We start from the raw sequence: 13,746 nt of genomic DNA on the forward strand, positions 1-13,746 counted from the left end.
CGTCAGTCATTGAGTGATTTGACATTGAAAGTAACGGAGTGCCGAAGCTCTAGAGATTCTGTGAGCAGAGTGAAAACATGGATGTTTCAGGCGTTTTGTTTTTCTTCAACATGATATGCAATCCATGCATTGATCATCTCGACACGTGAATACATGGTAGGTCATCGACAACCTTTACATTTCTGTTTTCCTCGCAAGGTAAGACTGAAACGTTTACAGTAGTATAGATGTCAACTGTAGCTTTGGCTGTGTAACGTTATTCATTGGCCTTGTTATCATAAGAAAAAAAAATTATATCTTTTAAAATTTTCAATATTATACTATTTTATATATGAATATATTATAGTTGGTCAGTGTCCAGATTTTTTTGTAGCTCATTTAAAAATAATAGTAATAATTAGTTGTTAATGTATTCATCACATAATAAAATATTTCTGATTTACTATATAATTATAGAATTTTATCATTCATATAGAATTGTATGTATTATGTTAACTTTACTTAAATTTGGTTATTTCCTTTTTTTAGTTACTGCAGTTTCAGCAATTCATTTATATAATTTAATATAATGCACTGCCCGGCCAAAAAAAAAGAAAGAAAGATTTAAATAGGCAAATACTTAAGAGTCTATGATGTGATTATTATGTTTCTAGCATGTTATATGTTTGGCATTTGTATAAATGTAAAATGATTCTTCATGCTCCCTCCTAAACATTTTTCACAATTTGAGCCTGATGAACCTTGACATTGTCATCCTGGAATATGGCCATGATGTGTGTGTCTTCGTGGTTGTTTAAAAAATGAAAAGCTACACACTCCATCAATCAGGGTTAGAAGAACTGTTGCCAAACATATTACTTGCAAAATAATCCTGACCTGCAAAAATAATCACTGCAATAATGATCCAATCATAGATGAGCTTATTTAAATCCAATCGGGCTGTGTATAATTACACAACTCCATGGCAGCTATAAATTCATAAACACACTTCTGCTGGAAAACAGTGACATATGTAGGGCAGCTGCACATTCTTCTTTTTTTTTTGTGATAAACTTTTTATTGTCTTTAGATATAAAAAAATAACATCCATGCAAACAAACAGACAGGGAAAATGGGGAGCAACAGACATATTATCAATAATTTAACAATCTGAGAAAAAAATAAAATGAAAAATATTTATATAATCCAATATGTTGGAAGAATAACATTGCCATGCATTAATGGTACTAGCTTTAGCTTTGTTAATTTGTGCTGTTAATTACTCGCATGTTCGGATTAAACCAGTTCTGTATTAGCAGCAGCACATTCTTTTGTTGAGCCCTCTCTAAAGTTTTTTCACATGTCTTTATTCTTTATGTATTTTTTTATTCCTAGCTTTCTGATCTGCACCATAAGATCATCTCTCAGTGGCCACTGTCAACCTCATCATCATGGAGGGCCAATATATCACCATTCATGGCCTCAACATCACCCACAGCCCCATCGGAGCACCGGCCATGTCTATCAACAAACTTTTCCCGGCTCTGCTGGAGTGCTTTGGCATCATTCTGTGCGGATATGTGGCGGGTCGCAGTGACATCATTAGCGTGGCACAGGTCAAAGGACTGGGCAGTTTTGTGTCATGTTTCGCACTTCCTGCCCTGCTTTTCAAGAACATGGTGCAGCTGCAGTTTGAGCACGTCGTCTGGTCGTTTCTATGGAGCATTTTGATCGCGAAAGTGTGCGTGTTCCTGCTAGTTTGTGTGCTGACGCTGTTGGTGGCGAATCCTGAGAGCAAATTCAGTAAAGCAGGGATGTTTGCTATCTTTGCCACTCAGAGCAACGACTTTGCACTGGGATATCCTATAGGTGAGGATCCTCTCTCACACACAAATACATCTAAAATACACATGCAGACAGTTCTGCACAAAAACATATTAATCATAAGATCATATTCCCCACACAGTGGATGCGCTGTACAGGAGTTCGCACCCAGAGTATGTGCAGTATATATATCTGGTGGCTCCTGTGTCTCTGATGCTGCTGAACCCTGTGGGCTTTGCTTTGTGTGAGATCCAGAGATGGAAACACTCCAATGACCGCAGCTACAGCAAACTGCATGTGATCTTTACAGTCATACTGCAGGTGTGTGCGTGTATCAATCTTAATCCTGAAGTTTCTGTTGATGTCAGCCTTTTTTCATGTTGGTCTCACCTCTTCTCTCTTTTTAGGTTTTGAAGAACCCAATAGTCTTCATGGTTATTGTCGGAATTCTCTCTCATTTCCTGTTTGGTGGACGTGTCCCTGTTTTATTAGGAGAGTTTGTTGATGGACTGGCAGACTCTTTCGGAGGGGCGGCACTCTTTTATCTGGGCCTGAGCATGGTGGGACAGATGGGTAAACTCACACGTACCACTGGGGTTTCCCTCATCCTGCTTATCACTGCCAAACTGTGAGTGAAAGAGAGTTGTATGCGGGGTGTTATGGCATAGTGGTCAAGTCAAGTCATCTTCATTTATATAGCGCTTTTAACAATTTACAGTAACAAACGGATCATTTAAGGCAACAGAGATTGTTTTAAATAAAGATATTTTCCAGCTAAAGTTAGTTTTGATTGATTCACTTCCGTCGCAAGGATCATTAGTTATTAAATTAGAGGCCGCTGAGACGACATCGTTCTCTCTACACAGACTTTAAACGCGAACCTGTGAGAAACGCTGATGGCGCTCACGTGCGCATCAAGAATTAATTCTATAGTTATGCGCATTTGAATATATGTGCCCAGGTTTGTAATTCCCTACAATCCAAGCCTTAAACTACTTGTCTGGCCTTAACATTTTGATACAGAATTTTATCACTTCGGGGTAGATACGCGAAACCGAAATTATCCCGACAACGCTTTATCTGTTGAGTGGAAAAGGGATCCTCCACAGGGAGAGACTAGTTGGCACTTTAGCACTGCGTTGTCATCGGGTCCAGGCGAAGGTCCCTTGTCAGATCTGGATACGGCCTGGATCCGGCTGGCTGCGGGAAAACCTCGGGATAAACAAAGACACTAAAATTAGCGTAGATGCCATTCTTCTTATGATGTAACGAGTACATCAGGACTTATGGGAAGTGTTCCCGGTTCCGGCTGACCTGATCTATGCAGCCTAACATTGAAGAAGTCTATAATGTGTTATGTGTATGCTAGGTCAAAGAGATGTGTCTTTAATCTGGCTTTGAAATGACAGAGTGTGTCTGCTTCCCGGACAATGCTAGGAAGACTGTTCCAAAGTTTTGGTGCTAAACAGGAAAAGGATCTTCCGCCAGCAGTCGATTTTGATATTCTAGGTATTATTAACTGGCCGGAATTTTGAGATCGCAATAGACGTGAAGGACTATAATGCGTTAAGAGCTCGCTCAAGTACTGCAGAGCTAAACCATTTAGCGCTTTGTTAGTAATCAGCAATATTTTAAAATTTATACGATGTTTAATAGGGAGCCAATGCAGTTTTGACAGAACCGGGCTAATATGGTCATACTTCCTGGTTCTGGTAAGAACTCGAGCTGCTGCGTTTTGAACCAGCTGTAGTTTGTTCAGGGCAACCACCCAGTAGAGCATTACAATAATCTAGCCTTGAGGTCATGAACGCATGAACTAATTGTTCCGCATTTGTCAATGAGAGCATATGACGTAATTTAGATATATTTTTAAGATGGAAAAATGCGGTTTTACAGATACTAGACACGTGACTTTCAAATGAAAGATTGGTATCAAAGAGCACACCCAGGTTTCTAACCGACGACGAAGACTTGACAGAGCAGTCATCAAGTGTTAGACAGTATTCTAGGTTATTACGTGAGGAAGTTTTTTGTCCAATAATTAGAATCTCTGTTTTTTCAGAATTTAGAAGTAGGAAACTGACACGTGTTGTCTAACTCCAGTTGAGTTTACAATGTCTTTAAATGCCAATCCCAATGCATCTTTTTCGTTATCTACATGTATATTAAAATCACCAACAATTAGTACTTTATCTGCAGCCAATACTAATTCTGATAGAAAGTCAGCAAATTCTTTGATAAAGTCTGTATGGTGCCCTGGTGGCCTGTATACAGTAGCCAGCACAAATCTCAAACGTGATTTATCGTTTACACTATATATTGCTATATTAAGCACCAACACTTCAAAAGAATTATATTTAAAACTAGATTTCTTAGTGGTTTTGAAAATATTACTATAAATTACAGCAACACCTCCTTCTTTGCGTTTCAGAAGAGGCTCATGTTTATAACAGTAATCTTGTGGGGTGGACTCATTTAAAGTAATGCAATCGTTTGGTTTTAGCCAGGTTTCTGTCAAACACAACAAATCTAGGTTATAATCTGAAATCATATCATTAACAATGGTTAAAGATCTGAGCTGCTTAACCAAAAGGCTGTAGTTTTGAACTCCACACTTGCTACTGTGATTATGCCAGTTATAGCAAACGTTACCATCAGACCAAGGTAACTAAGTTAACTAAGAAAAATAATAAAAATAATTTTCATTATTTGAAATGAAGCTGAAATAAAATAAATATATATTATAAATATCAGATGAAAAAATTTAAAACTAATAAAAACTAAAAAAAAAACGTAGAAGAAAATTAGAAATGTTGTCTTGGCAAGTAACTAAAATAAAATCAGTTGAAGATGAAGTATTAAAATGACTAAAACTAAAGGAACAGGTCAGGACAGGTCACTAAATCTGAACTACTAAATTAAATTACTAAAAATTAAATGGAAATAAATACTGTAAATATAAAAATAAAAGCTAATTCTATTAAGTTTAGGTTGTTTGTTAAAACAACTGTTATGTAAATTAAAGGGATAGTTCACCCAAAAATGAAAATTCTGTCATATTTCAAACCTGTAAGACTTTCATTCATCATCGGAACACAAATGAAGATAATTTGAATGAAATCTGAGAGACTTCTGTCCCTCCATTGACAGCCTACACAACTACCACTATGACGCATGACATGAGGGTGAGTAAGTTATGACAGAATTGAAATATTTGGGTGAACTATCCCTTTAATGTAAATTTTAAATGTAGTTAAAAAATATATAAATCTTATCCATTTTTGAATGCTGATTAATGCAATTTAGGCAGATCCCTGACTGTATATTTGTGTTTTCCAGGCTAGTTATGCCATTGATGTGTAAGGACATGATGGAGCTGTTGAATGCTGGTAATTCCAGCAATGTGAATCACTCTAGCATGTCTGATTATGCTTTCCTTTACGGAGTCTTCCCCACCGCTCCCAGTGTGGCCATCTATGCTGCTAAGTACAACATGGAGCTGGAGGTGGTAAGCTATGCATTTCTGTAAATGTCACCCAGACTCAGTCACTGCTATTGAACATTAGTTAACACAGATCAGTACAAGTGTTTTGTGTGTGGTAGGTGACCTCTGGTATGGTCATTAGCACCTTCCTGTCAGCGCCCATCATGTATGTGTCGGCTTGGTTACTGACCATCCCGTGGTTGGAGGCCTCGTCCCTGGTGGCGGAGCTACAGGACGTGAGCTTTAACATCAGCATTATCAGCCTAATAGCCCTGGTGAGTGTGTGTGTGTGTGTGGGTTTATGTGTATAACAGCACATGCCATTTGCTTACAGTGGATTAGAAGTGAGAAAATTAAAGACTTGTTCAGTTAGATCTCTTCTCGTCTATTCACTTCTTTTTTATAAAAGGTTTTCTCCTGTCCACTCCACTGTCTTGTGTGGTTCATTTTTGATTCTATTTTAATGTATTCTGTTATTATATTGTCTATTCTGTCTATTCAATTTGGTTCTGCTCTTTTCTGTTTAATTCTATTCAGGTCTGGAGTGTGTTCACTTCTTTTGTCTATTCTATTCTATTCTATTCTATTCTATTCTATTCTATTCTATTCTATTCTATTCTATTCTATTCTATTCTATCCTGTTCCCCTGTCTTGTGTGGTTCACTTTTGATTCTATTTTAATCTATTCTGTTTTGTTATTTTATTGTCTATTCAATTTTGTTCTATTCTGTTCAATTCTATTCAGGTCTGCTGTTCACTTCTTCTGTCTATTCTATTCTATTCTATTCTATTCTATTCTATTCTATTCTATTCTATTCTATTCTATTCTATTCTATTCTATTCTATTCAAGTTCTCTCCTGTTCCCCTGTCTTGTGTGGTTCAATTTTGATTCTATTTGAATCTATTTTATTCTGTTATTATATTGTCTATTCTGTCAATTCAATTTTGTTCTGTTCTGTTCAGTTGTTTTTAGGTCTGTTCACTCTGGTGTGTGTTCACTTCTTTCGTCTATTCTATTCTATTTTAAGGTTCTCTTCTGTCCTCCTGACTCATCTGGTTCACGTTTGATTCTATTCTATTATTATATTGTCCATTCTGTCTATTTAATTTTGCTCTGTTCTGTTCAATCCTGATCATGTTCTCTATTCTTTTATGTTTTATGGTTAATTTCTGATTCTATTCTCTTCTCTTCTGTTGACTTCTGTCTATTCTGTTCTACTCAGATTCTTTTCTGTCTCTTCTGGTTCACTTCTGATTCTATTCAATTCTGTTCTATTCACTGTTGTGTTATTCTCTGTTCTATTCAGGTTCTATTCTCTTCTTCCGTCTCTTCTGGTTTACTTTACTTTTGATTCTATTACATTTTTATTCAGTTTTATTCTGGGTTTTATTCTCTTCTCCTTCTCCTATTCTTTTCATCTGGTTAATTTCTGATTTGATTTTATTCTGTACTGTTCTGAAAAACTTGGCTTTATATGCATGTGTAACCATAGAGAACATACAAAAGAATTTTAAGAGGATTAGGAATCATAGTTTCTACATCAAACAGAGGTTTATAGAAATATCTTATCCCAGAAACAATGAGTTACAGAATCTGGATTACCAAAAAAATTGTGTGTGTGTGTGTTGCAGGTTTGGACCCTTGCTGTCATGCTTCTTAGTAAGAAGTTTAGGAGGCTGCCACATATGTTTGCCACAAATCTGTTTTTAGCACAGGTACATAATCTTGCACTCAGGCACACATATCCATAATTGTTTCACTCACTTGCTTTTTTCCCTCGCTGTTTCTTTCCCCCTCTCTTTAATTAGTGGCACTTTTTTAAAAACTCTTACCCCTAAGAATTCAGAAACTTGTTCCACGCAATTCTACAGACATGAATGATGTCTCAAATCATGTGGTTTATTGAGAAGAGTGCTATTACTAAAAGTAAATAGCTTTACCTACCCTAAATACCCTAACACAATAAAACTCGCTCAGAACACCGTAGTTGCCGCAAAGCAATGCCCTGGCAACCAGCAAGTTGTTTTAACGTATATTTCTTCAGAAAATGTAAAAATCGATTTTCTCGATTTACTTCAAGCATGCTATGTTTATTTTGTCTCTTATGCAGCTCCTAGCGTGTCTGTCGATGATCATGTGGAAGTTTGTGCTGAAGCAGGGGAACGTGTTTGGCCAAATTCTCACCTTTACACTACTTTATGGGTCTCTTTACAGTACCTACATGTGGACAGGTAACAAATCATCAAACACTTACTCACAGTAAACAATACTTGATGGATAAGGATTATTTTCATAGTTTGATTTTAGGTTGTGAGACATCTCCTTCGTGTTGTGCAGTTGTAGCGGTGTTTAGCAGTTGTGTAGATATTGTGTTATAGGTCTTTTGGCGTTCTCACTTACTTTATTGGGCAGAAATGAAAACTTGAAAGTGAAACCCATAGTTTTCATCATCTTTGGATGGGGGTGAGTATATATACGTGTGTGTTTATTATTCCAAATAAATAAATTCTTTCAATGAGAAATTAAATTAATTTTTAAAACTGATAGCAAATTATACAGCAGAATTCCATATTTACTGGAGAAAACACCTTTTGTGTTTTAATTTTGTTACCTTAGAATTCCTTTTCTGATTGTGGGCGGGCTGCTCATTATAGGACAAAGAATGAATGACAACGTAGACTCCGCCTTCTTTTACGGCCAGGGGCAGGTAGGTTGGGATTTTTGACTGCAACAATTTGTCTCTGCCCCCCCCCACCCCCAACACACACACACACACACACACACTAACTGTCCCTTTCTCTTCAGATTGTGTGTACTCTGGTAGTTCTGGGCTACAGCATCGTTCTGGCTGGTCTGTCTTTGTTGAGTTTGAGCCGAGGGGCCCAGGAGGAGCAGAACTATCAGGCTCTAGATCAAAACTCCATGACAGGCACAACAGAAGATGTTAGACACCCCCAGCCAGAGAACCAGAACTCATCTGAGCTAGATCATACCAACACAGGTAGATTGTATGTTATATATAGATTATATATGTACATATATTCTACAATAAGCAAAGCAGCTAACTTAAAGGGATAGTTCACAATTTTTTTTAATTCTGTCATCACTCACTCTCATGTTGTTCCAAACCCACAAGAGTTTCGTTCATCTTCGGAGGAACACAAATTATGATATTTTGAATTAATTCTGAGAGATTTCTGTCTCTCACCCAAAACATAGTTAAGAGAACATAAAATAAATCCATATGAATATAGCGGTTTAATCCAAGTCTTCTGAAGAGACACGATTGCTTTATATGATGATTTAGGTTTTTATTCACATATGAACATTGATCAGCGAGCATGCATAGATGGAGCACTCAGATTCATTTGGATTTCTGTTACAATCTCTTTATGAATGTTTTGAAGTGTAAGATGGCCTTGTAATTATGACAATTACAATTTTTGAGTCAACTATCCCTTTAACAACATCCCTTATTTGGTATAGTGACTGTAGTTGTTTTCAAAAAAGTGCTTTTCAAACTCTGTATATTTGTAGAATGTACGTGTATTGTAACTTCTCATTTGTTGACAGATGTTTGCTGCAGTGAACCCATGCCAGATATGATAGTCGGACATCTTACCGACTCGCCAGTGCCTTCAGCAGGTTGAAATATTTTTTACTTCATACTTATGCTTATCAAGTCATTAAATACTGTTTGATCGGCAAGTTTCATTAGGGAGTATAAGAGAGCGTGTTTTTATTCTAGGGATTTTCCTGAGCGAGGCATCAAGCTCCAGGCACGTGCAGGAGGAGAGACAGATAGCTCGACATCTGCTCCTCTGCCTGCTTCTCATTGTCGGCATGTTGGCTGTATGTTCACTACACATACCTTATGAGAAAGACATACACTCCCTCATAAACACTTACATCATCACATTGTAAATTATACTCCGAGCACTCAACATCCTCCAACGTCAAATTATCTCTTTTACATTTGGGACTGTTTTTTTCTTCCAGAACCTGTCCAGCTGCCTGTGGTGGTTGTTCAACGCAGATCCAGGGCGGCTTTACCTCGAGCTGCAGTTCTTTTGTGCTGTAGCCAATTATGGACAGGTGAGCACAGTAACACAACTCTCACTGCAAACTTAGAACATCTAGAAGATACATGTGAAGAGTTGCTATAAAAATGTAAAATATGCCTTTTCTCCATCAGGGTTTTGTTTCCTTTGGAATTTTTGGGTTGGACGAGCACCTGATTATTCTTCCATTCAAAAAGAGGTGAATCAGCCATGTTTGTGTCATTAATTTATTAATTTATTATTTATTTTGGATGTGGTTTCATCAGCTTCTTTGTGTGTTTGTAGGCTGGCTACTCTGTGTGGTTTCGGTCAGGATGAAAGCCTCGAGTCTGCTGCTGTTCCTGAGGAAATACGACTGACCTGTACACAGTTTGTGAGATACCACAAAGATCAGTGCGTTCAGGATGTTGTTCGCCAAAGAGGGTGAGTTATGTGTGTGTTCACATATTTTATATATGGTTTGAAATGAAATTATTTATAATTTTAGGGAGTATCAGTGCAACGTGGTATTTTTATCTATAGATGTTCATACCTTTGCACTTTCTTTTCATTTTCACATACATTTTCTAGATGTTAATCACAAATACATTATTAAACATATGATTAGTAGTTTATTTTTATTTTTTGGCCATTTTTATTCATAAAATGGGGACTGAAAATGATAGGGAAAACTGGGCAATCCAGCACACATTTATTATTAAATGTTATAACTGATAACATTTTTATATTTACCAAAGCAATAACAAGCTCACACCATTTAAGTAAACGTTTCTTTGAATGACTGTTCAGGATGCTTCAACAAATGAAATAGTGCAACAGACATATTTTGTGTTTCTTGGAACAACATTCCTGTCTGAAAATTTAGTCCTAACCATATCCCTACCCCTAAACCTAACCCTACCCATAACTTATCCCCAAAATCGGAGGGGAATGATAGATTAATAACACTGATATAGAAGCACCCAACCCTTGTTGTAAGCCTAAACTTGACATAAACTGTAAACTTGTCCCTCAAATCTGATTGGTTGTTTGGAATGTTGTTCTATGATCAACAAAGATGTTGACACAATATATAAATATAACAATAATGATAACGATAAAGATGTAGTTCTAAAAATCGTGCTAAATGTAAAAGAATAGCAGAGTCCACACCACAACTATGACGATAAAGGCACAGAGAAACGATATCGTTGGAATCACTGAATATCTGAAGTATATTTTAGAGTTGATGAACGATAAAAACATGGACAGCCAATCAGAATCCAGCTCGAGCATTTAGAGCAGCAGACGACAAAACTGCAGTGCACGCTTAAAATAAACAGAACGTTATCATTCGCTGGTGTGGACGCTAATATAGTTATCTTTAAAGTTATTGTTCTTGGTGTGAACGGGCCTTTATTCTCTAAATCAGGGCACACTGTTTCTGAACTCTTTAAAACACCTCAATTGTAGTCTTAAGTTTTCTTCCGGGAATGCATCACAATATTCCTGATTTAAATAATTCCCGCTAAAGGCATACACAAAAAAAGGGGCTAGGCCTTGTTGAGTTGTGTTAGTAGTGTGTTAAAAATTGCAATTATAGTGAAGGGCTTGACATTTCCAAAGTGGTTGACCAATCAGAACACACTGGTCCAGCCAGCCAATCAGAGTACATTGTACATTGGGCTTCATAGAAACAGGAACTAAACGGAGGCTGCATCCAAAATCGCATACTTCCCTACTATATAGTTGGCGAAAAAACGTCTGTGACGAAAGAAGTATGACTGAATTCACAGTACTCATAAAAGAGTAGGCAAAAAGTACCCAGTGCTACTTCCGTCGAGATTCTGAAGTGTGCATATTCAAAAATGTACCTACTCAAGAGAGTATGCAATTTTGGACACAGCCAGAGTGTTACTGACAGACTGGGAAGAGAGGTGCTGCAACAATGTAAAATGTGAAAAATAATGTGTTTTTGAATATTCAAGCGTGAAAACCTATTCTATTCTACTACACCCCAAAAACAAAATCAAGACTTAGGGCATAATAGGTCCTCTCCAAATTCAGAAAAATAACACACTTCACCTTTAAACCTTCCTTTTGACCTATTCCTGTTCTTTTTTCCTCTCTTAACAGTTTATTTTTTCACTTTTTTTCTTAGTGGATCTTCTGAATCTCTCACTGGACCTGTGGGTGAATCCTTCCTTTGATTGACAGGTGTACTCACTGGTGTATGGGCAGTGGGATCATTGGCTCTTGTATGTGGGTGTGGCCAAAGACAGAAAGGTGTGTCCTTGCTTTCAGGACACGGCTTCAGATAAACGTTGACTTACTTCATGTGACATATCTGTATTGCTTCCAGCTCCCTGTGATATTGCTTCATAGGGGTGATGTGCTCAGTGAATCTTCACTTTGTGGTGTCACACAAGCCGAAGCAAGAGCTAAATAGACTGATTTATGTGTCAGTATGTGTTGTACATCTTGAATTACTATGCATGGCATGCAAAAAGCACAGAACTCTTTTTCTCATATATGCACAATCAACAGCCTTTGAACTTCACACACACTTGCTCTGTTCCAAAGCCTAATGAGCTGCCTGTGTAGGCAGCATTTTAAGGCATCAAGTGAGCAACATGGTTATACTGCCTCCTGAGACACCTCATTTTAGCCCAATTTAAGGCAGCATTGTATGTGTTTTTTGTGAAAAGGCAATCCCAGAATGCACTATTACAAGCTGAGTGAAAAATAATTATAAGGTGGTGAGACAAATTAAAAATTCATTTTTAGGTGTTCAATTTTTCACATGCGTAAAGGATTGTATACCACGCGATTTTTGGCACACACCCACGTCATTCATACCACGTGGTAGAACTCCTCATTCTGAGCAACTCTGCCTCTAGGACCGCCACTGTCAATCAAATAATTTGTTAAATAGTGGAGATTATTTAAAAAAACAACCTTGATATTACATATATATATAGATATAGTTAACCTTGAACTATTCCTAGGTTTTTGGCTTAACCTCGATAAAATCACTTCGGCACAATTCTCGAGACTCTCTATAGGTCAGTAATTAACAAAGATAAATTAACTTTGGCTCTTGGATAGCTATAGCTGGATCATTTAGAAAATGGGCGTGGCCAAGTCGACCCAAAAGCTTATCATTCCTAAACGAAAAATTTAAACTTCACGAAAATAGGTGAGAACATGTTACATATGATTATAAACAAGCAAGCAAACTTCTATGGAAATTGGACCATAGGTGTCATTATAACTGTTAAAAAGGTGTAAAATGCTACATTTCTATGGCAAATCCCATGAAATGGCTGAAAATGGCCATCTTCCTGCCTGATTTGCATAGAACTGCACGGAATTGTCTGTGCACATGCGTCACATGATTCTAAAGAAGCATGGAAACTTTTGTGGCCATTTGTGTCACTTTAACTGTTATGAAGGTGAAAAAACATGTATTTCCTTAGTAAACTGCCTGTATTGGCTATAAATTGTCTTTTCCATCTATGATCTAAGTGATTACGTGCTTGCTAAATAAAACATAATACCTTTTTACGCATTGGCTTACCCCGATAATTGCTGCTCGCAGCTATATTTTTATTCCTGCATTTGTGAGGGCTATGTATTTATGGGTATTATTTTTATTAGATCCTGCAGAAGTTAAACACAGTTCAAATCTATTGCAAGTTGAGTTTCATATGCAGAAACCTTTTTGTATGATGCACAGAGTTGCTGCATCTCTAATTAGTCATTTATGGGTTTCACGATGTCAAGGATGCTGCCAGAAGGTTTTGAAACAGAGCAAATGACACACTTGTAAACCTCTGAATCTGCACTAATTATTATAGTTACATTAATTATAATGAAATGGTAACTGAAACACTGAAATATGCTGTCAACACAAGTGCTGCGAAAACACTGCTGACTGGGATTTGAATTGTGTGCTTTGTGTTAATAGATCCTTGTCTTAATGACAAGACTATATGGCCTTGTAGCAAAGCAATACAAGCCATGTTTACAAACACAGTTACGTTTTGAGAGCTAGCTAAGGAGAAATTCAGGACAATCTCTGGAATTTACAATGGGGTCACTTCATTTTCAATCAACATGTTTACTGAAGCGTGCAATCTCCCTAATTGTATATTTTATGTATGTAAATTTGTAAAGTTTAGCTGGTGTGAATCTATACAAGTGATGGCATTTATGTTTCTGTGACAAAGTATGTCATAATTTTATGTCTAGATATGTGAAATGACATTAGAAAGCAGGAGGACATTATTTTAATGTTGAAGTCATAAATTGTTTAATTTCTGTAATATTGTTCATACATTAAAGTCAAAAACAATATCATAAACTGTACCTATAAAATGGCAACTGCATGGCAAGATTCATACGTTTAAAGGGC

General features: G+C 36.9%; 1 protein-coding gene across 1 annotated transcript; it reads left to right on the forward strand.

Moving 5' to 3' along the window:
* Positions 1 to 11: 11 nt before the first annotated feature.
* On the forward strand, positions 12 to 13,713 carry gpr155b (G protein-coupled receptor 155b). The gene is made up of 17 exons (XM_079883623.1): positions 12 to 156; positions 1,375 to 1,848; positions 1,946 to 2,124; positions 2,211 to 2,431; positions 5,143 to 5,311; positions 5,407 to 5,562; positions 6,921 to 7,004; positions 7,400 to 7,520; positions 7,668 to 7,752; positions 7,906 to 7,996; positions 8,095 to 8,290; positions 8,863 to 8,934; positions 9,038 to 9,141; positions 9,289 to 9,384; positions 9,485 to 9,549; positions 9,636 to 9,773; positions 11,491 to 13,713. The coding sequence occupies exons 2-17, from the start codon at positions 1,431 to 1,433 to the stop codon at positions 11,537 to 11,539; spliced, it is 2,244 nt and encodes a 747-aa protein (XP_079739749.1). The 5' UTR covers positions 12 to 156; positions 1,375 to 1,430; the 3' UTR covers positions 11,540 to 13,713.
* Positions 13,714 to 13,746: the final 33 nt, after the last annotated feature.

The sequence above is a fragment of the Squalius cephalus genome (genome assembly GCF_949319135.1).
Source record: "Squalius cephalus genome assembly, chromosome: 10".
Lineage (NCBI taxonomy): Eukaryota > Metazoa > Chordata > Actinopteri > Cypriniformes > Leuciscidae > Squalius > Squalius cephalus.

Excerpts from the sequence above, each read along its gene's own strand:
- gpr155b (XM_079883623.1), top strand. The coding sequence starts at position 1,431 with ATGGAGGGCCAATATATCACCATTCATGGCCTCAACATCACCCACAGC. Across the intron at positions 8,935-9,037 it reads CTCGCCAGTGCCTTCAGCAG|GGATTTTCCTGAGCGAGGCA; the intron begins GTTGAAATATTT and ends TTTTTATTCTAG. Across the intron at positions 9,550-9,635 it reads ATTCTTCCATTCAAAAAGAG|GCTGGCTACTCTGTGTGGTT; the intron begins GTGAATCAGCCA and ends GTGTGTTTGTAG.